The sequence below is a fragment of the Setaria italica genome, chromosome IV (genome assembly GCF_000263155.2).
Source record: "Setaria italica strain Yugu1 chromosome IV, Setaria_italica_v2.0, whole genome shotgun sequence".
NCBI classification, from domain to species: Eukaryota; Viridiplantae; Streptophyta; class Magnoliopsida; order Poales; family Poaceae; genus Setaria; species Setaria italica.
The window spans coordinates 29,809,178-29,836,206 of record NC_028453.1 but is presented as its reverse complement, the minus strand read 5'-3'; the positions used below and the strand labels follow the sequence as shown (position 1 = coordinate 29,836,206).

General features: G+C 45.2%; 1 protein-coding gene across 1 annotated transcript; it reads left to right on the top strand.

The window, feature by feature from the left end:
• Positions 1 to 14,461: 14,461 nt before the first annotated feature.
• Positions 14,462 to 14,968, top strand: LOC106804279. The gene has a single exon (XM_014805048.1). It carries the CDS (start codon positions 14,462 to 14,464, stop codon positions 14,966 to 14,968), a length of 507 nt encoding a protein of 168 aa, XP_014660534.1.
• The last annotated feature ends 12,061 nt before the right edge of the window (positions 14,969 to 27,029 follow it).

Here is a 27,029-nt window from a genome sequence, read left to right as displayed (position 1 = left end):
ACAGCCGACAGAAGTGCCATTGCTTGGCTTCGGGGGAAGGCCGGTTAGAGCCTTGGGAAAAATATCACTGCCGGTGTCATTTGGAAACCTAGACAACACTAGAACAGAACACATAACATGTGATGTTGTCGAGATGTACTACCCATACTTCGCTATCCTTGGCAGAGGGTTCATCATTAAATTTGACGCAGTAATAAGGCAGTTGTTCCTATGCATGAAGATCCCAGCCATGAAAGGGGTCAACATAGTCTATGGCAATTAGAAAATAGCCAGGAACATTGAAAAAGGTGCAACCCCGAGCTAGAAAAATGTACACCATTTAACAAGTTCCAACGAGGCTGAGCAACTAGAAAAGAAAAAAACCATATGTTGAGCCTAAGAGGGACAAAGAAAAGGTGAAAGTAAGCGCTGACGGCGAAACCAAAAGAATACTGCTAGATGATTGCATTCTAGACAGAGCTGTGATAATTGGGGCTAACCTCGAGCTCGATGAAGAGAAAACGCTAATTGAGTTCCTAAACAAAAACAAGGATGTCTTCGCATGGTTTGCAAGGGACTTGTAGAAATAAAGAAAGAAATGAGACCAAAAAAACATAAACTTTGAAAAATGTTAGAAGACAAAATACAAGCTGTGAAATCAGAGGTTCAAAGACTAATTGATGCAAATGTTATATGCCCAATCATGTACCCAGAATGGTTGGCAAATACGGTCCTAGTCAAGAAGAACGATAAATGGAGGATGTGTATAGATTTCACTGATCTAAACAAGGCCTGTCCAAAAGATGACTTCCCATTAGAAAGGGTTGATAAAGTAGTAGATGATACTGCAAACAGTGAAATGTTATCACTAGTTTACATATTCTCAGGCTACCACCAAGTCCAAATGAAAAAACAAGTTTCATAACTCCATTTGGAACTTACTACATTGTAAGAATGCCCGAGTGGCTCAAGAATGCGGGGCAAACTTTTTCAAGAATGATAGCAATAGTCTTGTGCAAGCAACTCCGAAGAAACATCCTAGCTTATGTGGATGACATTGTGGTAAAAAGTGACAAATGAGAGAATCATATTCTTAACCTTGCAGAAACTTTTTCCAACCTAAGGGTAGCAAACCTAAAGCTGAATCTAGAGAAATGTGTATTTGGAATTCAGCTAGGCAAGTTTCTGGGTGTCAGAGTTAGAGGTCCGATAGTCCACCAGGGTGTTACCCAGGTGGTTGATTTGTAGGCGAAGGCGATTGCGAAACCAAGAACTCAAAGGTGACCTCAAGAGCACAAAGGGAACATAAGGGTTTTAGACAAGTTTGGGCCTCCGAGGAGTAATACCCTATGTCCTGTATGCGTGGATTGTATTGCTTGGTACGAGATGCGTTGATGAGATCCAATACCCTCAGGGGCTGCCCTTAGCCACCTTATATAGGCTGACGACCAAGAGTTACAAGTCGGTTTGAATCCAATCTACTCGGTAGTTACATGGAAACCAATCTAAGTCGGATTACAATATGCGTCCCACAATATCCGGGCAGATTTGGACTGTCTAGTTGCCTTGATGTGTACTCATAGTAACTTCATGTTCTCAGCCTGCACATCCTGGTCGGGCGGGCCCATTTGTCAGGTCCGGCTAGTATCCTAGTCGGTGGGGACCCATGGGGTACCCATATCCCTCATTGGGATGCCTGGTCTCAACAAAAGGCATCGAGGCTAATCCGGACAAAATTCAGGCCCTCATAGACATGAAAGAGCCAACCTCGGTAAAAGATGTACAAAAGTTAACATGAAGAATTGCAGCTCTCAACAGGTTCATCCCAAAAGCCATTGAACGAAGCTTGTCTTTCTTCCCAGTGTTGTGAAGCTCCAAGAAATTGGAATGAGGGGAACAACAGAGCGAAGCCTTCGTGCAGCTAAAACACTACTTGACAAACATGACAAAGCTATGTTCGCCCGAGCCGAAATCCCCCTTGCTGCTATACTTGTCAGCCTTGAGCTCCGCAGTAAGCGCCGCCTTGGTACAAGAAAAAGAGATCGACAACAAATCAAAATAAACACCAGTTTATTTCGCATCAGAAGCACTATCAGGCTCAAAGCTGTTCTACTCGAAGTTAGAAAAAATTGCCTATGCTGTAATCATGGCAGCACACAAACTAAGGCATTACTTCGAGTGTCACAGAACAGTGGTAGTCACCAATCAGCCGCTTCACGATCTCTTCACAAACAGGGAAGCCTCAAGAAGAATAACAAAATGGGCATCAGAGTTATCTGAGTATGTGGTGGACTTTGAAAAGAGATGCGCAATCAAATCTCAAGTTCTAGCTGATTTTATAGTAGACAGGACATCTCCATGTATTAGCCAAACTGAGATCGAGATCCCTTGGATCATACATTGTGATGGGGCCTAGTATGACAAGGGAGCTGGAGTGTCCGCCATCATCATCGGGTGTCAAAATCAGATATGCCACAAGACTTGCTTTCACAAATGAGGCAAGGTCCACAAACAATACCAAAAATGAAGCATTACTCTTGGGGCTAAGAAAAATGAGAGCCTTGGGACAACAAGTATTTGTTGTGAAGACAGACTCAAAAGTAATTCAAGAGCACATTGAGAAAAACAGTGAGGCTAGAGAGCCTGGGCTCATCGAATACCTGGCCGCAGTAAGAGCAATGGAAAATATTTCAAGGGATTCACTGTATAGCATATCCCAAGGTCAGAAAATGATGAAGCAGATAGGCTAGCAAAAGTAGCGGCACAAAATCAACCTATGCCTCCCGATGTGTTCTACGAAGCTATCTGTACGCCATCAACAAAAGAATCAGCCTCGAAGGTTATAAATGCAATCACCAGATTCGACTGGAGGGCTTCAATCATGGCCTATCTCAGGGGACATTTCAAGCCCCATGATGAAGCTGAGCTAAGCAGAATGAAGCAAAGGGCCAAGGGCTATGCAATAGTTGACGGAGAGCTGTACAAGTCTGGAATATCATCTCCTTGGCTAAGGTGTGTAACCTCAGAGAATGAAAAAGATTTACTAGCTGAAATCCATAGTGGTTTTTGTGGTTCCTACATCGGAACCAAAGCCTTGGTAGGCAAAGCCATAAGTCAAAGTTTCTATTGGCCAAACACAATCCTTGATGCTCGAAGCTTGGTAAGAAGCTGCGAGGCTTGCTAGAAAACAGCCAACTAATAAAAAGCGCCTTCACTGCCAGTACAGCTCATAGCACCAACTTGGCCACTGCAATGATAGGGCATGGACTTGGTGGGACCGCTGCCAACCGCTTAAGGCAACTGCAAGTTCGCAATGGTGGTGGTCGACTACTTCACTAAATGGATCGAGGCTAAACCATTGGCAAACATAACCTCGAGCTCTGTACAAAATTTCTTTTGGCAAAACATCATCTACAGATTCAGGGTTCCCATAGAACTAATAGTGGACAATGGGAAGCAATTCGATTGCAATGATTTCAAGGAGTTCTTTGCAAGCATAGGAACTAAGGTAAAATTTGCTTCAGTATGCCATCCTCAATCCAATGGAGCCGTATAAAGAGAAAATGGCATAATCTTTTCAAGCATCAAAAAATGCCTATTCGATCAAAAGAAAGGAAAATGGGTAGATGAGCTCCCAAGGGTAATATGGTCCCACAACAGCATAGCATCTCGAGCAACAGGTTTCACACCTTTTCGGCTCTTATACGGCTCTATGGCAATGATGCCTGAAGAAATAAAGAACAAAACTTGAGAGTGCTAAAGATCGAGGTTAACTCAGATAATGAAAAGATCCACAAAGACATGATAGAGCTTGATTTACTACAAGCAACTGAGAATCTTGACAAGTATCAGCAAGAAACAAGAAACTAGAGGGATAAGAACATAGTCAAAAAAGAAATCAAAGCGGGAGACCTGGTCATCAAAAAGAAAAAAAACTGGGAGAACCTCAGGAAGTTGCACGAAACTTGGGAAGGGCCATATGTTGTCACTCGAAGCAACAAGCTAGGATCTTTTCACCTCGCAGACCAGCTTGGAGCAGAATTGCCACTCTTGGGATGTGGACAACTTACGCAAGTACTACCCTTAGTCACCACACTTATCAAAGCCTTAGACTTGTGAATCTATAAACAATGTTGAGGGCACCAAATTTGCTTTATCATATTTACTTTTCTACGAACAGATCGTACTCTTTTCCTTGCTAAGGGGGCTCCAAACTGAAGGCAAGGTTTTTAACGAGGCGGATCTATGTAAACATTTTACATTTTAATGAAATACAATTCCCCCTATGTCTTGTGATTGTCAAGCCTCAAAGAGGCTATTAACTTGCATTTATGCGCAAGGACCTACGTTTCTGCGCAAGATCCATAGTAAAGCAACAACAAGTTGCGGAACCTCGTATTTCTGTGCAATAAAAATTTGCGTTTCTACGCAAGTTGCACACTAAAGCAACAAGATGCAAAACCTGACATTTCTATGCGATAAAAATTTGTATTTTTGCGCATGTTCCACAGTAAAGCAACAACAAGTTGCGGAACCACGCATTTTTGTGCGATGAAAACTTGCATTTCTGTGCAAGATCTACAGTAAAGCAACAACAAGTTGCGGAACCTTGTTTTTTTCTATATGATGAAAAACTTGCATTTTTGCGCAAGTACGAGACAAAAGCAACAACAAGTTGCAACATTCAAACCTCGCACTCACACGCGATGAAGAAATTAGTTTTTATAAAAAATCTAACCAACCTCGAAAATTTTAAGCTTTACGGTCGAAAATTTTACGTTAAATTTTGAAGTCAATAAAACTCGGGAACAAGTTTTTGTCAACTTATCTCCAAGACACTTGAAAGCTCAAACTGTACATAACCTATAATCAGAAAGGCACCAACCAACATCTTTCACGCAAAGGAATGAAAGGAGGGGTGACGTTTTTAACAAAAAGCTCTTCATCCCTTTGCGTGAAAAATAAACTAAGATAACAAGACAAATAACTCTTGCTACGAAAAAGCATCATAAATCTTTAGCAACCTAAGCAAAACCCTCGCACAAAGGAATAGGGGAGGTGACGTTTTTTCAAAAAAGAAAAATGATGCTCATTCCTTTATGCTACGAGTTTTGTTACAAATCCGAAAAGAGTTTTTATTGCGTAACCAAATCTCAAGCCTCGAAACCTCACGGTCTAAAAGGGCCAAGGGACTCGAAGCCTTAGAAAACGAACCTGGCATAGCAACCAAACATAGAATCAACCTCGAATCAAAAGGATTCGTAAGGGATAGCGTATGAGCCAAAAACAAGATAACAAGCTGAAATAGTTAATAACAACGTTCAAGCAACTAAGATTAAACAACCATCATTTACACCCAAACTTTACAACCACCAAATATTACAGACATCAAAAGTTTCATTTCATGGCCTTAAACATTACAGCAGTCAAATGTTTCATTTCACTTCTAGCCTCGAACGCTATGCCTCGTGTTGCCAAGAGCCTCCAGCTTCACCTTTATTCCTCGAGTCCTCTCCCTTGGCCTATTCAAAGTAGAACCAGTTAGAAAACAACTAGAAAAAATGCAAGATCAAGACAAGAAAAATAAGAGCTTAAACCTTCGCAAGCCGATCTTGGGCAACTAGCCTTGCATGATCATGCCCAGAGGCCGCCCAGAGTTGTTTCAAGAAATTTTTCTTCACAATTTTAACATTCCTGGACATTTCTTGTTCATCAAGCTCCAAGGCTAGGGGAAATTGGTAGCTGCGTGCTCCAAACTTTAGAAAGTCGGAACAACCCACATTCTCCAATAGTTTGAGCATGCCCTTGGAGCAAAAAGAGGCAGCATAATCGCTAGCTCCGGCAATAACCCCTGGCAAATACTCAAACTCTTGGTCCATCCAATCGAACATTTCCTTTGCACCCTTATCGGTGGGGAAAGGAAGAGGCTCAGCATCGAACTCAGCCAAAGCAACTCTGTATCCATTGTAAATCTACGTAAATCTGGCCTTCAGAACATGTTCCTCTTCATCAACAAAAACTTTCTGGTCCTCGAGGCTCTTGCCAAGCGTATGAATCATTGTGTCTTTTTCAACACAAGCTTTCTCTTACTCAGCACAAGCTTTCTTCAAGGACGAGATAGTTGTTGAGTCCTTCTCTATGGTACTTCGCAGCTTCTCCAAAATGCCAAGATTATTTTGTGAATTTTTCTCTAAGCTCTCCACCCTCTGAATGAAGTCGCTGCATGTTTTCACAAGCAAATCCTTATTCTTTTGCAAATCAGCGTTGGCTTCAGAAAGCAAAGTCTTGAGATCATTCAAAGCATTGTTTTCCTTCTTCAGCCTCGTGACCTCAGCTTCGAGTTCCAAAACCTTTGTACTGTGGCTAAGTGTGTCCTTTTCCCTCTCTTGAAGCCTCTCAATAGCTACCTTAGCAGCAATTACAGCTTGAAAAATAGAAACAACAAAAACCAAATTAAAAACTAAGAAAAACAATGAATTGATAAAACAACCGAAACCTCGTTACTTGCCAAAGCAATACCTTATATCCGAGGGTAGCCGTTATCCTGGACAAGTGATGAGGGTCAAAACACCGCAAGGACTTCTCATACTCTGTCAAAACAAAGAGCAGCATATAAGCAAGCAAGCAAACAAAGAACAAACAAATCAAGGAATAATAAGAATACTAACTTTCAGGGTCAAATGTGCTACCTCGTGTATCATCTTCAACAGAAAGCTTAGCCATCGCAAGGACCTGAGGAACTTTATCCTTTTCAATGGCAACCTCGCCCTCCTCAGGCCTCGTTAGTATCGGCCTTAGCTTTCCCCAAGGCCACTTTTGTTGTTTCATCTACAACATGGAGTGAGTCCTTAGAACCCCTCAATAGCGGTGGATTGTAAGGATCATCATCCTCACCTGATCCTGGCACATGAAAAGACAACAGTTTCTCCCTAAGATCGATGCCAAAAGCCTTGTTATAGTCGGCGACAGTCGGAGGCAAAGCAGAACCCTCGGGTAAAGGGTCAACCCTGAGAAGCAGCGAGGATTCTCTATACGTCTCTCCAGCTGCGCCAACAGTATTTTGCAATTCCATCAAAAACTTAATAGAGGCACCACTGGAATCAACAAGACCTAACTTAGGCAAAAATTTTGCAACATTTTTACCTATCTCAGCAGGCACCAGATTAGGCTTGTCCATCTTGGCGGCAGTAGCAACCTTGGGGTGTTCCTCTTTTAGAGGAGACTTTGCTTTAGCTTTAGGGCACTGAGATGAGTCCAAAGACAAGTCCTCGTCCAAAAATCCCTCATCATCCTCTTCATCCAGGACGCTAATGATCCTAGCCCCTATTTTCTTGCCGGCCTTCTTCAACTTCAATCCAGCAAGAACTCTAGCAGCTTCGAGCTCTGGCTTCATGGCTTCTGGCTCAGCCTTGGGATAATACATTGGAGGCACAGAGCTCTTAACAACCCCATGTTTCTTGCCAAAAATACTTAGCTATTGGTCAGTAGAGGAGCCCTGGCCAAGTAGACCTTTCTTCTTAAGAACTTCGAGGCTAGAATTCTTCGACTTCTTGCTAACCTCAACCATAGATAAGGAGGCTGAATCCTCAGGTTTCTTCTTCTTTCCTTTACCTCCATTCCCACCAATCTCAATAGAGCCAGTCACGGCAACCTCGTGCATCCGCTTGGAGGGCTTGCGAGGTCTGGCGCGAGGTTCAACCTCTATACCCATTTTTGAAAAAACACGGTTCAGCTCGGAGACTGTGCGTAACGAACTTGCGAGCAGACAAAAATTCACTCTCATGCCAGGGTCCAACAATATCCATAGCTCATCATTCAACCTCGTCAACAAAAATACTAACATTGACTCCCTCCGGCAAGCTTAATCCAAAAATAGGAAAAGGAACTGGCCTAGGATACCACGATACAGATTTCATCACAATTTCCTTTGGCGCCCATCCGTTAGAAAGGGGCCAGATGTCCATCACCAAAAACTCCTCAACCAAGTCTCGCCCAGCTATTGATGAGCAAGCAAGAACAAAGGCATCCTCACAAGCTCAGAAAGCCTTTGTCCTTTGGAATGGAGGAGCAGTTGTAATATTCAAGGAGGACATTGAGCTAAAAAATGGATAGAATGGCTGACCATAGCCGGAAGCCTCGGACATGTCCATCTTGATGTAGAACCAATATCTGAGCCAATCATCATCCCATCTATTCTTCTGCTCCATGGAGAGCTCAACCCGGGAAATTTTCTTGCTCTCATTCTACCTTCGGGTCATAAACGTGCAACAACCAAACTATGTTCCAAAAACTCCATCTTCATCATCGAACTCGACCCTCTTCTTCTGGACGTGAGGCTCAAATAGCCTCGCAAAACCATCAACGTCGACCTCGCCTTCGAATGTGCACTCAATCCAGTAAAACTTAGAAAGAGCCATGAAAGAGTTGGGAGTAAGTTGATGAAGCTTAGCGCTGTTGAGGGATATGGGTACCCCATAGGTCCCCACCTACCAGGATGCTGATCGGACCTGACAAGTAGGCCCACCTGACTAGGACGCGCGAGTCAAGGACTTGAAGTTACTTGGAGTACACGTCAAGGCAACTAGACAATCCAAATCTACCAGGACATCGTGGGACGTGTATTGTAATCCGACATAGATTGCTTTCCATGTAACTACCAAGTAGATTAAGTTCAAACCGACTTGTAGCTCTCAGTCGTCAGCCTATATAAGATGGCCGAGGGAGCCTCCTAAGGGCAACTCAACCTAGCATCGAATCATTGAGCAATACAATCCGCCAACATACAGGACGTAGGGTATTACTCTTTTGAGGCACGAATCTATCTAAACCCTTGTGTCCCCTTCGTGTTCTCATGATCACAATTGAGTTCTTAGTTTTGTGATCACCCTCGCCTACAAATCAACCACTTGGGTAACACCTAGGTAGATTGCCAGGCTCATAATTCCAACAGTTGGCACGCCAGGTGGGGGGGTTGCGAGATCCACTTTTTGTGACCTCGATGGCATCCCATCCCGGCGTTGTTTTTCCCGAGAGCATGAAGAACTTCCTCGACAACCCGATCTAGATCCAATTCGGGACCATGTTGATGGATTCAATACCGACCAGCATCAGCAGCTGCACCATGAGCATGACAACGATGACCAAGGAGGTGGTTAGGAACGACGCAGGCATCATGCACGAGCCCACAATCTGCTAGCCGACCTTAATCAGGCCGGGAACAACATCCTCACTACACCCCAGGCCAACTTGGGGGCTGCAGTGGCTGAGCTAGACAACCTTCCAGATTCAGATCAGGTCCGACGAGCTAAAGCGCGACTTCAGGCTGCTACTATCTAGCTGGAGGCGCGATCTAATGAACCACATGCACACTCCCGATCCTCATCCTCCGGGCATTCCCGCAGTAGATCTGGTTACAGCAGATTTTACCATCACTAAGGTGAATGCAGGGATGGCTGCCTACCCCGAATCAACGAAGAAGAAGTAGACCAGAACGTTGTTCAAGCCGCCAATCCACAGGCCGGACAAGCTACAAATCCACAGGCCGGACAAGCTGCAAACCTACAAGCCACCCATACTTGTAAACCCACCAGTCGTCCAGCCACCCAATCCTCCAGTTAACAACGCCGTCAACAATGATCATCAACAACATAACAACGACAACCATCCCCGCGGCGGGAGAAACCACGATGGAGACAAAGGCTGACCCGAATGATAGCACGATCTTTGGGATGACCTGCACAAGCTTCGCCAAAACTGTGACGTCCGCGCTGACTTAAATAAATGCCACAATGAGCATGACGACTATGAGCTTCGACGCCGCACTGAGTATGATCGCGACCATGGCGCTCCTATACCAAACCGTGATGCGGTGCGTAATGACAGATGCCATCAGGAAGATGAGATGCACCATCGTGCCAACTACGACTGTGCACCCAGAGACGCCCACAACCCACCTATGTGTGATTACAACCACGAGGATGTCTACAATCCGCCCAGGTAGGAGTATGATTACAAAGACGATTATTACCCACCTAGATGCATCTATGGTGGACGCGGAAGGGTCAACCCCGACCAATACTACTTTGACGATGGCTACAACAACGACATGGCAATTGACGGCTTTGCCGCCTTTATGCCTCGCCTCAGGGCTGTTGTATGGCCACCTACTTTCAAACCAGCTATCAACGAAAAGTACGACAGCCATTCGGACCCAACTATATGGCCAAGACATACAGTACGGTCGTGAGAGCTGCTAACGGCACCTACTATCAAATGGCCGCATACTTCCCTGTAGTTATGGGCCCTGCTCCACTCCTGTGGCTGGAAAACCTTCCCCGAAATAGCATTAACAGTTGGGGTCAGCTCACTAGAGCTTTCACTCAGAATTATCAGGCCACATACAGCCGACCTGGCAATAGGGAAAAGCTCGGTCAAGTCTGTCAAATAGAAGGTGAGCCACTTCGAGAATACGCCAACCGCTTCTTCGAGAATCGCAATAGGCTTGCAGGCATCGATGATCGCAATATCATATGGTATTTTCGCTTGGGTTTAATGAATCAAAAAATGTTTGAAAAGCTATATGACGCAAAACCAAAAACAGTCGGACAAATGATGGAATTGGTCAACGAACAAGGCGATATTGAAGAGGCATCAAAAGTCCAGTTCCAGAGGTGCCATTAGAGTGACGACTACTATCAACCACTACATATCAAACCCCGAGCACGTCCGGAGCACCGGCAAAAGGGACCCGAAAGTCTATGCTGCTGGGGCAAACCCGACCAGGCAAAGCACCTTCAACCGTGAGGAATTTGAGGAACTCTGAGCGGCCCATGACCCTTCCACAAGGATGTGCGTCATACCCTGCTTGACTGCATGGCTCTGAAAAAAGAGCTCGGTGCCCCAGTGGAATACAAGCGACCCTAGCGCAGCGATCACTATCAAGACAGTAGCAGGCACGAGTATCACAATTGTAATAATATTCAACACCATGATAACCATGACAGTCATAGCAACGACGATCATGACGACCGCAACGACCGTAACAATGGTAGGCACGATGACCGCGCTGACCAAAACAGGGAGGAACAGCTTTATTAGCCATGTCATGATGCCCAACGTCCTAATGTCGACCCATACATGGACTTCCGGCGACCCGAGCGTCAGGTCAACATCATTATGGGCTGTCGCAACACCTCCTGCAGCAATCACCAGCGAGAGGTCCACTTCATTTCAATACAACCAATCCAATATCTACGCTAGTCCGAGCAATCAATAACCTTCTCCAGGCAAGACCATTGGGTCCATATCCCGGATCCTAGGACCTTCCTGTTGGTAGTCTGCTCGACCATAGATCGGGCTCTATTGCCTAAGGTACTGATTGATGGCGGCAGTGGCCTCAACATCATCTTTACTAAGACATTGAAGCGCATGGATTTTGATTTGAAGCGGCTCCAGCCTTATGAAGAACCCTTCTACGATATCGTACCTTGAAAAGGATCCTACCCTATCAACCGAGTTGTTTGGCCAGTCACCTTTGGCACACAGGCCAACTATCGCACCGAACACCTCACATTTGAGGTAGCCAACTTCAAACCATCCTACCACGCTATCTTCGGTAGGCCAATGCTGGCAAGGTTCATGGCAATCCCGCACCATACCTACCATGTCCTCAAGGTGCTAGCTCCCAATGGAGTACTTTCTATCTACGACGACATGGAGACCTCATATAAGTGCGACATAGAAGTAGTCCAACTCGCAGAAACTCTGGAACTATCGGCAATCACCACCGCCATGGTCGCTGAGGCTTAGAAGATCAGCACGGACCAGCTAACAATCCCTCAAAAGGAGTTGACCTCCACATCCCTACAGCCTAACCCCTAGGTCAAGAAGATTTGCCTTGGCCTTGAAGACCCGACCAAAATGACTCTCATCGGGGCTGACCTCTCGCAGAAATAGGAGCTCGCACTCACCGGTTTCTTGCGAGACAACTTGGACATATTCACATGGAAGCCATCAAACATGCCCGGTGTCCCCAGGGAGCTGGCTGAGCACTCCTTGGACTTGAGCAAGACTGCACGCCCGGTGAAACAGAAACTGCGTCACTTCACCCAAGATCGCAAGGAGGCCATTAGGGTAGAATTAAATAAGCTCCTAGCAGCCGGATTCATCCGTGAATGTAAACATCCCAATTGGTTAGCAAACCCAGTCCTTATAAGAAAGAAAACCAGTGAATGGAGAATGTGCATTGATTATACTGACATGAACAAGCACTACCCTAAGGACCCCTTCCTTCTTCCGCGTATGGACCAAGTCTAGACTCCACTGCAGGAAGCATGCTGCTCTGCTTCCTCGACTGGTACTCAGGCTATAACTAGATTGCCCTCGAACCAACCGACCAAGACAAGACGACATTCATAACACCCTTCGGTATATATTGTTACAACACTATGACCTTCGGGTTGAAAAACGCTAGCACCACCTAGGGTTGCCTCGCAACTCAGCTGCACAGAAACGTTGAGGCTTACATCGATGATGTGGTCATCAAGACCAAAGATGAGGAAAGCTTCATAGCCGACCTCGCAAAAACCTTTAACAGCCTCCGGGCCTATCGCTGGAAGCTTAATCCCGGCAAGTGCGTCTTCCGTGTTCCATCTGGCAAGCTCCTAGGCTTCATGGTCATCCAGCGTGGCATCGAAGCCAATCCCGCCAAGGTAGATGCAATCAGAAACATGACAAGAACTGCCAACAAGAAGGATGTCATGAAGCTGACTGGCATGATGGCAGCTCTTAACCGCTTCATCAGCAAACTTGGAGAGAAAGGCTTGCCCTTCATCAAACTCCTCAAAAAGGCGAACACATTCATATGGGATGACGAGGCTAGCAAGGTGCTTGAAGACTTAAAAGCTTTTCTCATCACACCCCCGGTCATGACGGCTCCGACTGACCAGGAAACACACTACCTCTACATCTCCGCTACAACACACGTGGTCAGCACCGTACTGGTGGTCAGGCGACAAGAACCCGGTCACGCCTACTCAGTATAGCGGCCAGTATACTACATCAACGAGGTCCTCAGTGACTCCAAGACCCGTTATACCCAAGTACAAAAAATGCTCTATGCAATGTTAATATCTTTAAGGAAGCTACGCCACTACTTTCAGGCACACAAAATATGTGTGGTCTCCTTGTTCCCCATTGGTGAAATCCTCCACAACAAAGATGTTAATGGCTGAGTTGTCAAGTGGTCTGTGGAACTCAGCGAGTTCGATCTTGAATTTTGCCCACAGCATGCAATCAAGTCTCAGATCTTGGCCGACTTCATGGTAGAGTGGACGCAAATCCAAAAACCACCCTCTCTAGAGAGGCCGGAACATTGGGTTATGTACTTTGACGGCACCCTCAACCTCGAAGGAGCCGGCGCAGGAGAGCTTTTCATATCCCCAAAAGGCGAGCAGCTAAAGTATGTGCTCCAGATCCACTACAGAGCTACCAACAATGGCGCCGAGTACGAGTCTCTCATCCATGACCTCCACATAGCCGTTTCCCTCGGAATCAAGCATGTACTCGCTTACGGTGATTCAAAGGTGGTCATCGAGCAAGTCAACAAAAACTGGGACTGCACTAAGGACTCCATGGATGCTTACTGTGTAGAAATTCGCAAGCTTGAAGCCAACTTCGACGGCCTCAAGTTCCATCATGTCCCTAGGGACCACAACGTTGTTGCCGACGTCCTATCCAAGCTCGTCTCCAAGCGTGCGCAAGTTCCAGTCAGCGTAATTGTTTAGGATCTTCGGAAACCATCTATCAAAATCCTGGACCCCGACCAGGCTAATGAACCTAGTGCTAGGCTTCGGCCGACCTAAAATCCGCTGAGGTCATAATGATCGAGGCAAAAGAAGATTAATGCGCCCCGCTCATAGCCTTAATCACTGACCAGATGGTGCCAAAAGACAAAGTTGAACATGAGAAATTAGCTCGGTGTGGTGCAAATTACGTGGTTATAGGCACAGAACTCTACAGAAAAGCCGCATCTACAGGCATACTGATGAAATGCGTTCTACGCAGTGAAGGCATCGAACTATTAGACGAAATCCACTCATGAACATGCGAAACTCACGCTGCTTCAGGTACTTTGGTTGGCAAAGCTTTTCGCTATGGTTTCTACTAGCCCACGACAGTAGCCGATGGAAAGGAACTCATCAAGCGTTGCAAAGGGTGTCAGTTCTTCTCCAAACAGCAGCACCTTCCAGCTCAGGCCTTATGCACCATCCCCCCATCATAGCCTTTTGTATGTTGGGGGCTGGATATGGTTGGACCTTTCAAAACAGCCCCAGACGGCTATACACACATTTTTATGGCCGTTGACAAGTTCACAAAATGGATCGAAGTAAAGCCTGTCACCAGTATCAAGTCGGCCAAAGCCGCCCAATTCGTGGAAGAAATCATGCATCGCTTCGAAGTACCTAACAGAATTATAACCGACATGGGCGCACAGTTTACAGGCGTCGAGTTTTGGGACTTTTGCCAAGACAATCTCATTGACGTGTACTACTCTATAGCGCACCCACGCTGCAACGGCCAAGTGGAATGTGCGAATGGGATGGTCCTCCAGTCCATCAAGTCTCGCATCTTTGATGATGCATCCAAGTACGCCACCAAGTGGCTACGTGAGCTGCCTCACGTAATCTGGGGCCTAAGAACTCAGAAAAGTAGTGCCATCGGCTACACCCCCTTCTTCATGGTATACAGCTCAGAAGCTATCCTACCATCAAATGTGGCCTTTGGTGCTCGGCGTATCCAGTACTACGAAGAAGGCGAGGCAGAAAGAAGTTGGCAAGTTAACATAGACAGCCTTGAAGAGCAACGCGTGGCAGCTCTCCTGCAGCATGCATGCCATGAGCAGCAGATACGGCATTATCATGATCGCAACATCAAGGAACGGTCCTTTAACGTTGGCGAGTACAATCAACCAGGGACATGCACAAACTAGCCGCCCCTTGGGAGGGCCCCCTCATTGTCAAAGAGGTCATCCAACCCGGCTAGGGCTACGGCCACTTGTAATCCTGTCGTACATGCCAAAAGCGGGACGGAATTTTTCCATTTATCAAGACATAAATAAATTCATTCTGACATAACACAAAAGCAGTTTGATATATCTTAATGTTTTACCCTACAGTTCAAGATCATTTGCAATTGCCTCCGCCGTATCATGATATTACTCGGCCACCTTTGGAATCTTGTAAAGGTGTTTTTAAGGCACTCCACAGCAGTGTCCTTTAGCACTTCTTCAAATGACCTGGTGCAGCTCGGAGGCAATCAAGAAGAGGTGTAGGCTTGGTTGGGTCGGCATCAGCCTTGATCATATCCATTACATAGCTGGCCGCCTTCCGCAGCTCCTCCAACTCCACCTCCAACCCTACAATTGTATATTGGTCACTTTGGAGGGCACCAGCAACATCCTCTAAGCAGTGCTCGAGGTCCCAGCGGGCATTGGCTTCATGTACCAACTTACGGGATACAACATACTCACGATTCATTGCTGCATTTTGCTGCTCCTAGATTTGCTCGTTTGCATCTTCACACTCCTTCAAATCCTGCCGCAGGTTCGCCTCTCTACTCTTCGAAGCTGCTCGGCCAACCAAATTTACATCAATACATTAACAATGAAGACAAAGATGGTCTTGCAGATCAGCCAAACTTACCCACTAGCTCCGAGCTGATAACCTCTTTTTCTACAATGACGCTAGCCTCACGACGCACGCTAGCATCCTTGCTTTCCTTCAAAGTCCGCCTCAACCTTGCAATTTGTACCGAGGAATCTGCAACACAAACTTTTTAATACCTAAGACTGAAAAAACTACAGCTTATCAAAGTTGGGGCATCACACCTTTCATCATTGCATTGTGAGCTGCCACCTTAATGTCATGATGAGCTTGAACACTTTGCAAAGCCTTCTTTGCCTACTCGAGCTCAGCCTCCAACTGTGACGCCTTCTCACGAAAGCAGTCACAATGGTAGACCACATCTTTTCTTTTCTGGGCACGCTCAGCCTATCCCTATTCAAGCTCATCCAATCAAGAACTCCACAGGCATAAAGAAGACCTACCACAGATACAAAAGCTGATCGGCATACTTACGCGAAGATACTCCGTGATCTTGTCCCCGGCCTCCTGCAGCCCAGCAAGAGCTTCCCTGTCCTTCTGATCATCCTCCTCAGCTTCAGCGTCAGTATAGGGGATGGCGTTAAAATCATGCGCTTGGTGCGCAGGCGGCACATCATGCCAGGGTAGATCATCCCGTTGGCGGTTGGCATCAGTCCCTTCCTCAGCCTCGTCCTCCAACACCACGTTGCCATGCATAGCGTGCCCAACCTTAGCATCACCATGGGCCGCATCCTTAGCCCCGACGTCCCCTTGGACTTCAGCATCCACCCCGGCAGCTTCCTCCTCCTCGGCCACATCGCTGAGCTCGACGCCTTCCCTACCACCTCAGCGCGCCTCCACGACCTCTATTAGTCCTCTCCTTGGGGGCTCGGTGCCCTAATCCTACTCGGCACACCTCCGCGGCCTCTGCGAGTCCTCTCCTTGAGGGCTGGGCACTATAATCCTACTCAGGACACCTCTGCGACCTCTGCCAGTCCTCTCCTCGAAGGCTGGGCACTCGAATCCTACTCGGCGCGCCTCTGCGACCTCTGCCAGTCCTGTCCTCGGGGGCTGGGCACCCTAATCCTACTCAGCATGCCTCCTCAGCCTCTGCCAGTCCTATCCTCGTGAGCTGGGCACCCTAATCCTACTCGGCACGTCTCCGCAGCCTCTACTAGTCAAATCCTTGGGGGCTTGGCTCCCTAATCCTACTCGGCGAGCCTCCGTGGCCCTCAACAGCATTCTCCTTTGAAGCTAGGCACCCAAATCCTACTAGGCTAACCAACGCAGTGCAAACAACCCAACGAACAAAACATCAACATCCCAATAACAACACACCTCCACGGTGCAACAGACATGGGAAACAGATATGAAGAGAAGCTTTCATTGAGCTATAATAAAAATCCTAGGTTTTTACAATAACACAAAGCGTGTGTGAACAGCTCCAGGATAGACAACAACCCAGGACAAGAAGCTCCAACATAGAGGAAGAAAAAAGTGCAATACAAGAAAGCTGTGCTCAAGGCCTTCCTCAGTGGTGTCCTGGACAAAGTTTAGAGCACACGATGCACCCACCTTTCGAGGATTCTTCTAGCATCATGACCTCCTAACTAGATCAAAGAGACTGTAGAGGAAAGGAGCACCCCGGCATTATTCACGAGAATTCTTCTGGCATCAGGAATTATATGGGACGCTACCACTATCAAAAACTACAAGCTTCAAACCAACAAGCACCATAACTCAAGCCATGAACATCCATGATGCAGAGGCGCCCTATTTATAGCCAAAACAGTTAGCTGCCCTCCAAAATGCTACAATAAGCACCCGCGAACGCATGACAGGGCCCCTTGCACACCAACGTGCCCAAACATCATTCACGTGATGCCTGGCCTTATCGACTAGACATTGACGAACTGTGCCCCCATGTAGCCTTCCTGGAAAAACAACACTCCCATGCACATGCCCCAGCAACAAAAGAATCCCAGTACTCCACTATGAAAAAAAAGCCCCATGTGCAAGTACTCTACCATCGCCCCATTGGTTAAACAACAGCATTCCCGTGAAGGAGGACTTTGTTGTCATTTACGAATTATTGCTTCAATGTCTATCCCCAAGATATTTCGGTCGACAAGCCTCCACAACTGTGTCAAGACCCAGAGAGCTACTCCAAAAGGATAAAACTCTCTTATTCAACCATTGCACCATTATACTAATCGCTTCAATGCTCGGGTGCTACTCCTACGGAGTGCGTCTTCCGATGCCCTCTGCACCCGTCGCTACGACCTGCTAGGCGTCAGCATCCATCAACTCGGTGCTCATCTTTGCTTCATGCATTGGCCTTGTGTTCACTCAGATTTCTTCCATTTTGAGCACTGCGCAGCCTCTCCATCACCATGATGCCATCATAGCTTTAGCCGACCAGAATTCAAGCTTCGCTATGACGACCTCAAGTTCCTGTTCACCTACATATCGCTTGGAGGCTCGAGGGATATGGGTACCCCATAGGTCCCCACAAACTAGGATGCTGGTCATACCTTACAAGTGGGCCCACTTGACCAGGATGTGCAGGTTGAGGACTTGAAGTTAATTGGAGTACACGTGAAGCCAACTAGATAGTCCAAATCTACCCGAACTTTGTGGGACACATATTGTAATCCAACTTAGATTGCTTTCCATGTAACTACCGAGTAGATTAAGTTCAAACCAACTTGTAACTCTCAATCGTCAGCCTATATAAGGCGGCTGAGGGAGCCCCCTAAGAGCAACTCAACCCAGCATCGAATTATTGAGCAATACAATTCGCCAACATACAGGATGTAGGGTATTACTCTTTCGAGGCCCAAACCTGTCTAAAACCCTTGTGTCTCCTTCGTGTTCTTGTGATCAACATCAAGTTCTTGGTTTCGTGATCGCCCTCGCCTACAAATCAACCACTTGGGTAACCCCCAGGTGGACTACCAGGCTCATAACTCTGACAGCTGTATCTGTCCAAGATCACAGGTAACATTTTGTCACAGGGAAACCGTAGGTCGGTGGTAAAGAAATCCCTGAAAACCACAGCTTACCCAATTTCTAGTTTTGGCACAATGTCATCACCAAGAGGTCTAGCAATACCCTCGGGGAAATAACCTTTGCTAACATAGAAATTGATCATGTTCTTCAAAACTAAAGAGCGCCCAAAACGAAGGGTCGGAGGGAAATCATCCTTGCTGCCAGTCATCAGTTCTGATGGGCCCACCTCTATGTTTGTAACATCCTCCCCGCTCTCAGTATCAGAAGAAACCAAAACTTCACTAGCCTCACGAGACTCTTGTCCCTCAGCAGCAGCATTACGCAACCTCGTTTGTTCTGCTCGTTCTTCGGAAGTCATCAACCTCACTGTTTGCATAATCCGAGCTAGCTAAAAAGCACACAAGTAGAAAATCAAAACAAAATAATAAAACAAGAGGTAAGGAAGAATGAAAAATATGAATAAATTCAATACCTTCAAAGCTCTGAAGATCAACAAAAATAGAAGAGAAAGCACGAATCTTAAAGCACTAAGAAAGCGGTGTGCAAGTTCACAGCAAGATGCGAGGGTAATCCTAGGCGACTCGCACCCCCTGCCTTTTATAGGCATGATAACGGGCGCGAACGGGCATCTCGAACCACGAACCAAAGCCGAAGCGTCAACCAATCAGAAGTCAACACGTAAGGCACAAAAAATAACCATTGGCTCATCTCTCCTCCAACGCTCGAGGGTGACATTTTTTGGTAGAGCGATCCTTTGTCACGGGTTCGGCCTGTCAGAGTCAACCCTCGCCCATGAGGGGCTATTGTTGGGGATCACCCAAAAACCACACAACCTCGAGCGCGTTAGTAGGCAAAAACAACCTAACCTCGCAAGTTCTTGGCCAAGAAACAAAACTCAGTTAACCTTGCTAGTTCTGGATTGAAAAACTAAACTTGTTTAACCTCGCATTTTTTTTACTACTTTGGGGTTTTGAAGCTAACAACTATTGACTGATAACTAAACTCCAGTCGAACTAACCCTCGAGTGTTTGAAGTTAGTCTTGAACACCGGGTATTCATCCACTCTTTACTTAGGAACAGAACCCGAAGGAAGACATCGTGAGGTTACAAGCTCTTGAAGTAACATAACAGGCAAGGCGCCACGAGGTTGAGTGTCTCTCTTGGGCCAAGGATGAAGGCACGAGGTTAAAGGTTTCGTTCAGCGTGAGGGTGATGATACAAGGTTGAAAACTTGATCTAGCGTAGAGAAGAAGTCCCGAGGTTAAGAAGATGAAGGTGTGAGAAGCATGACTACATGAAGGAATGAGGAGTGTGACAACACAAAGGCATGAGAAGCGTGACAACGTAGGAGAATTCAATTTGTACACGTTACCCCAATGACCTTTATGTACGGCATATCCTAGGAATGCAGTAGGTGAGAAAGGATATTATTCAGGATGTAAAGTGGCTCACGGGTCACTATAAAAGGGGAGCCCTACCCCGTTGTAAAGGGAGATTCATTATTTTTTGAGAACTTATAACTTGTTTTTCCCTTCCCAATCACATCTGTTGGTGTCAAATTCCTTTGAGACCAATACAAAAGATCAGAGGAGCAGCAAACATAATCGAAGTATGGGTGTTCAAAGATTTATCTAAGCAAAGATTCCCTACAACTATTATTAAGACCAAGTAACTTCAAGAATCAACTACACTTACTTTCTAGCTTTCTTCGGAGGATTTTTCTTTCATCATAAAACAATCTCCCTACAACAAAATTTGAAACAAGAATCCCTATCCATGTGCTTACATGTCGCTCAAATGAATGGTGGCTCTCCTACTTATTTGCAAGCTCTCATCTCTCAAAAATCACTCAATTATATGGTGGAGTTTGGGTAAGGCTAGATAGAATCAACACTTATAATATCGAATTAAGAAAAATCCCTAGCGGTTGCCTACCTTCTAAGCCATTGGTCATAAGAATATTCACATAATGTGAGGTTTTCAAGTATGAGAAGATATAGAATGGTGGACATGAGCAAAGGCAAATAAAATAGTGACTCTAAGGCACAAGCGATATCCTCATCGTCAGATTGCATATGGTTGAAATGAAAATCTGTTCTGTAAACAAGTTCATCATTTCGTTGAACCTCTCTTGATCTTCATGATAGTAAAACTCCTCCTTTATTTCTTTTTCGTTTTCTTCTATTATTTCTTTCTCAATACTTTTCTTTCTTTCCTTCCTTCTTTCTTTCTTTGTTTATTTCTTTCTTCTCTTCTCTAAACCTCCTCTAAATACCATACCATAAAAGTTAGTTTAGGATCCTTCCAGAGGCCTTCCAGGAAATTGCTGCACGGAAACCGAGGCAAGGAGACCCCAAGCCAATCGGCCTAGCCTCTCCTTTCTTCCCCTTTGGCTCAACTTTCTGGTGAAACTTCCTTTCCTTGTATCTTTCCTTATTTTTCATAAAGCTCCACCAGAAACAGAACAGATCTTCGAATATTGGGTTGGGTTCAAGGAATAGGTAGCAAAATTAAGAAATATTTGGTTCGGGTTTAGGAATTCAGTAGAAAATATGATTGTTCTAGTGAAGAACACTCATTACTGAATATTGACGAGGCTAGAAATCAGAGATGCTAAAAGGATATGATCAATGCTCATAATTAAAGAAAACCAAGAGAGAATGATCCTAAATCAATTCAAAGCATCAAACCTGCTTAATTAATCTTTTTAGGCATTGGCTAAGATAAATAAGAACTCTCAGCCTGGATAAGGAACTTGATTAATCTTGTTTTCGCAGAGGTTTTAGATAAGCAATAAAATTTTAAATCACCTCCAATTCAAGCCGTACTCATAAAGCATAATCAAAACTGAAGCACTTGATCATCATAAAGCGTGGGTATTGCATAAAAAAATTAATTCTAGACAAAGCTCATGATCCAAAGTTGTAGAGACAAAATAAAAGACAAGCAAGCCAAGGTAGACACTAAAAACACTCGCACGATCCTTGATTTTATTCATGCTTCTTCTCACAAAGATGCTAAAGTAAAAAGCGATCTAGGCCTAAGTCTCCCTAGAAGCTTAAGAAGACTACTACTTTATCTACTTATGATTCAAATAAAAACACTAATTTAGACTCTCACATGACTCGACTCGGCCAAACTAGATCCAAAAACTCCTTACGAGTAGTGATCCCCCCCCCCCCCGCGTGCTTAAATTCTAAGACGTCCTTGTCATAATCGAATGAAGTACAAAGGGAGAGACGCTCGTAAACGCATTAGTGATGCTGCCTGTACTGCTTGCACATGGGATGGTTGCTAGTTCCTTCGCCATTAGCTCTATTCTTCCTCATATCGCCGCACATCTCGAAGAGCTTCCTCATGTTCCTCAGTAAGAAATTGAAGTCGTCCTCCTAACGGCGATCACTGTCTTCAACCTTCTGATCTAGAGCTCGCAAGGCCTCCATGATGTCGTCGACAACATTGAATAGCTAGTAGATGTTCTTTCTGCAAGCGATGCAACATGTACGATCATGCTCCTGCGGTTCTGGCCCGTCATCTTCTAGATCCTTCTCTTTGCCCTTGTCTTGACGACGTTCCTCTTCCTCCTTGCTTTCCTTCATCTCATCGGCCCAATCCCAGTATGTGTTAGCATCTTCATCGTCATCACGGCTTGCAGCACGCCATGATCCGGGGCTCCTATCATCCTCCCTGTAGCTATCACCTCCATAGTTAGCCGGCGAGTACTTGGGCATCTTCTCCATATAGCTCTTGCGCTTGATCCCAAGGAGCCTTGTTGAACACCTTGTGGGAGCGACGACGACCTCCTTTTTCTTCATCGGCGCTTCATCATCACTCGAGAGGATGATGAACTGGCAATCTGCGAGCTTTCCATACAGCACCTTGCCTCCAACGCTAATGCGAGCGTTACAAGCGGTCCTTGGTGGAGTTTTGGGACCCAACTTGCACCTCTTAGCTTATATGTGGAGGGTGAAGGCGGCAGACAAGGGAGGGGGTGGTGCCAATTAGCCTGCGGAGGTCAGGCCGATTGGCCTAGCCTCCTCCTTCAACGGCTGCTGCCCCCTCTCGTCTCCTGAGCTCCTGGACGTCGCCATTGCAGTTTTTTTCTGGTTTGGGTTGATCTGAATTGCTTGTGTAGATGTGAAACTCGAGCTCCAATTGCCCTCATTATATAGTCTTGAAATCCTAGCCAAGGAGCCACACATTTCCAAAAACTTCCTCGTCCCTTCCCTCTAAAATTCACTTCCATATTCTATCATTACCAAAGATGGGAAAGGGGGAATTGATTCGGGGGCAAAAACCTCCTAGGCCGATTGGCCTGGGGGCTACTGGGCTGATCGGTCTAGGGTTTTTCAGCCCCTGTGCCTCCCAACTTTTCGTAGTAGTGCATTCGTCTAAAAATATATCTAATTTTTTGAGTCCCACACAAAAATTCAAAAGAATTAGAATTTAAGATAGAGTATGTACAAGGTACCTATTTTAGTGTCATCAGGTTTGATGTGGACGTTCTTCCTCTACGGCGTAAACATCAACATATAGGCACGACGTCAGGTTCCTTGAATACCTTCAGTCGCTATCCATTCACAACATATTGATCTCCTTTGATGTCCATAATTATTACCGCTCCTGTAGGTGATATAGAATGAACCATGTATGGTCCGTCCCACTTGCTCATCAATTTTTCCTTTACCGAAGAGTTTGAACCTAGAGTTAACAATAGCACTTTGTCTCCTTTGAATTCTTTCTTTCGAAGCCTTTTATCGAATCACCTCTTTATTCTCCTTATAAATGCTTGCACTGTAGTAAGCTTTAAGTCTCGTCTCTTGTAATTCACTGATCTGAATTCTTCTTTTTACTCTTGCAACATCAAGATTCATTTCCTTTATAGCCCAATAAGCTTTATGTTTGAGGTCAACAGGAAGGAGGCATGTTTTTCCATAGACGAATTGATACGGGGTCATACCTATAGATGTTTTGTGAGCCATCCTATATTCCCATAGTGCTCCATCTAACTTCTTTGACCAATCCTTCCCTCCTTTGATCACCGTCTTCTTCAGGATATCCTTCACCTGTTTATTAGAAGTTTCTGCTTGTCCATTTGTTTGAGGATGATAGGTTGTAGATACTCTATGTTCAATCCCCAATTTTGATAGACATTTGCCAAAATCTTTTCCTGTGAAATGTGATCCTCCATCGCTGATCAAAATTCTTGGCACTCCATACCTGGGAAATATTATAGTCTTGATTATGTGAATTGATTCTTCTATTGATGCCTTCCGACATGGAGTAGCTTCTACCCATTTAGACACGTAATCAACAATGACCAAGATGTGCCCATACCCACGCGAATTTAAGAATGGTTCCATGAAATCTATACCCCAAACATCAAATAAATCCACCTGCAAATGGCATAGAATTTCTAGCTGAAATATTTCCTGTTCTTTGGCATTCCGGCAAGTAGCAACAAATCTCTTTGCATCTTCATGCATCTCTGGCAAATAGAATCCGCTTGCCAAGACTTTTGCTTGAGTTCCTAAGTGTTCATAATATCCTCCATATTCTGATGAATGACATTTTCGAAGTACCGCCTCCCTTGCTTCTCTTGGAATGCATCTTCTTAATACTCCATCGGCTCCATATCTATATAGGTAAGGTGTAGACCAATAGTATTTCTTTCTTTCAGCAACCACGTTTCTCCTTTCATTCCTATGTAAGTGATTCAAGGGAGCTCTTTTTATAGCTCTAATAATGTCATTCATCCAAGTATCCATGTTGAGGATTCTATGTAGATGATCATCCCTCATTTGATCTTCAATAGCCTCTTTTCCATCATCTTGTTGACACATTCTTGACAAATGATCAGTCACTACATTTTCTGATCCCTTTTTATCTCTGATCTCCACATCAAATTCTTGTAGCAGCAATATCCAGCAAAATAGACGTGGTTTAGCATCTTTCTTGGACAATAGATATTTAATCACAGCGTGGTCAGTGTACACAATCACCTTTGAGTTCACAATATAAGATCTAAATTTTTGAAAAGCGAATACTACCACAAGCAATTCTTTCTCCGCAGTTGCATAATTTATTTGAGCCTCATTTAAAGTCTTGCTAGCATAGTAAATTGTATATACCTTCCCTTCTTTTCTTTGTCCAAGCACTGCCCCAACAGCATAATCACTTGCATCACACATTATTTTGAAAGGTAGATTCCAATCTGGAGGTTGAATGATGGGCGCACTGATGAGCGATTGTTTTAAAGTTATGAAAGCTTGGAGGCAGTCTTCATGAAACTTGAAATTTACATTCTTTTTGCAAGAGCTGTGTCAATGGTTTGGTGATCTTTGAAAAATGCTTAATGAATCTCCTGTAAAATCCAGCATGTCCGAGAAAGCTTCTCAATGACTTGATATATGTAGGCAGAGGCCACTTTTCCACAATTTTGATTTTTGCTTTATCAACCTCTATCCCTCTTTCTGAGATTACATGCCCAAGTACTATTCCTTGTTTCACCATAAAGTGGCACTTATCCCAATTTAGAACTAGATCAACTTCTCCACATCGCTTAAGAACTTTATCAAGATTTTCTGGATAGTTGTCGAAACTTGTACCATGAACTGAAAAATCATCCATAAATACATCCATGATATCTTCAATGAAATCCAAAAATGTAGCCATCATGCAGCGTTGAAAAGATGCAGGTGCATTGCACAATCCAAAAGGCATCCTTCTATAAGTGAAATTTCCATATGGACAAGTGAACGTGGTCTTATGCTGATCATCTGGGTGTATGGGAATCTGAAAAAACCTGGAATATCCATCAAGATAGCAAAAGTAAGAATGCTTGTGATATCCCTAGAATTCAAAAGGACAAATCAAGAATCCAGAAGGATAAAACAAGAGAATTTAAGAAGGAAATTAGAAATACATCAAAATGGACAAGTGTCAAGTTTCACACAACCCTAAAAGGGCACTTAATGGGGTAGGTGTTAAAAACATAATTTCATATATAAAATCAACTTTTGGCCAATATAAAAGTTGTAGAACTTTTCAAACCATGCAACTTTCATTATTTGCACTTCCTCTCATTTTGAGCGGAAGGCACTCAAAAATTGGATCAAAGTTTGGAAAAATTTGGGGCAAATTCAAATTTCAGCCTAGCCGGCGTTCTACCAAACTTGGCACGAGTTTATCTCCAAATCTGCTGAGATTTTCACATGATAGCTTTTGTAGAAATTGTAGCTCTTAGTTCCAACTCCAACTTCTAGATTTTGAAGATTTCAAAGTCTAGTTTGAAAATTTGGAGAAATTTTGCTTGAATGGCCCTACCCTCGCGTGCCACACGCAATGCCTATGTGCACAAATCCGTGGTGATCGCGCATGGCGCGTCACGCCACGCCACGTCGCGCCGCGCCACTGGCCAATGCTTCTTGGCCAACCCTCACCGGCGATGTGACCCGATGAAGCCTGGTCCTCGCTCAGTCGTTGTGCACGCCATCTCTGCTCCTCCACGCCAAATCCTTGCCAGCCAGTAGCTGCTTGTGACCCTCGCGCGCTCAGCATGCCACCATGGCCAACCCCGGCACCTACTTGCCTGCGCCACTCCTCGGCCACCACTCACTCACCCAGTCACACCTTGACCTTATCCTGGCTTCGCCAACGCGCTCACACCCCTTTGCCGCTATATAAAGCCCCTCCCCGAGCTCACCGGTGCATGCCACTCGTTCTCCCCCTCCGCCGCAAGCTCCAGTGCCCCCTCGCCATCGAACTCCCCCTCTTCAGCCTCGCCAGAGCCCCCTAACATCGCTAGTGCACCACCCACGCCTTACCACACCTCCCCGAGCATTCCCCCGACCGTCTACTCCACCGCCGTTGCTGGAGACAATGAACCCGAGCCGTGCCTGAGACCTCACCATCGAGCGCCGCCGCTAGACCTCCTCCACCCACGACCTCCATAGCTCAGCAACCCTAGCTGAGCCCCTCAACGCACCCATGCCCCTAGCTCACCCCCTCCCCGCTGAGCGCCACCGGCCGAGCCTCGAGGACCACTTTGCATAGCCCCAAATCTTTCCAGGGTCTAAGCTGTGAAATGTAAGGGCCTGGTTGTGAAGCTTTAAAGGATCCAAGGGCCTAAGCGCGAAACATGTTTTCCTTTTTCGCTTTAAATTTGATTTAAACAGCTGAAACTTTGGAAATGCCTAGGAAAATATAGAAAAATAGGAAAAATATGAAACTTGTTTTGCTAGGTTCTTGATGATGTCTAGTTTAATTTAAAAATGTTCATGTGCATGTTACTGACCTGTATCTGGCACTAGAATTTATTTTGTATAAAAGCCATTAAAGGCTTAATAAATCATAGGAGACTCTGAAAATTGTGAAACCACTTTTGTTACCTTGCTT

Bases quoted from the DNA above. Each gene is read 5' to 3' on its own strand.
- LOC106804279 (XM_014805048.1), top strand. From the start codon at position 14,462: ATGGGCGCACAGTTTACAGGCGTCGAGTTTTGGGACTTTTGCCAAGAC.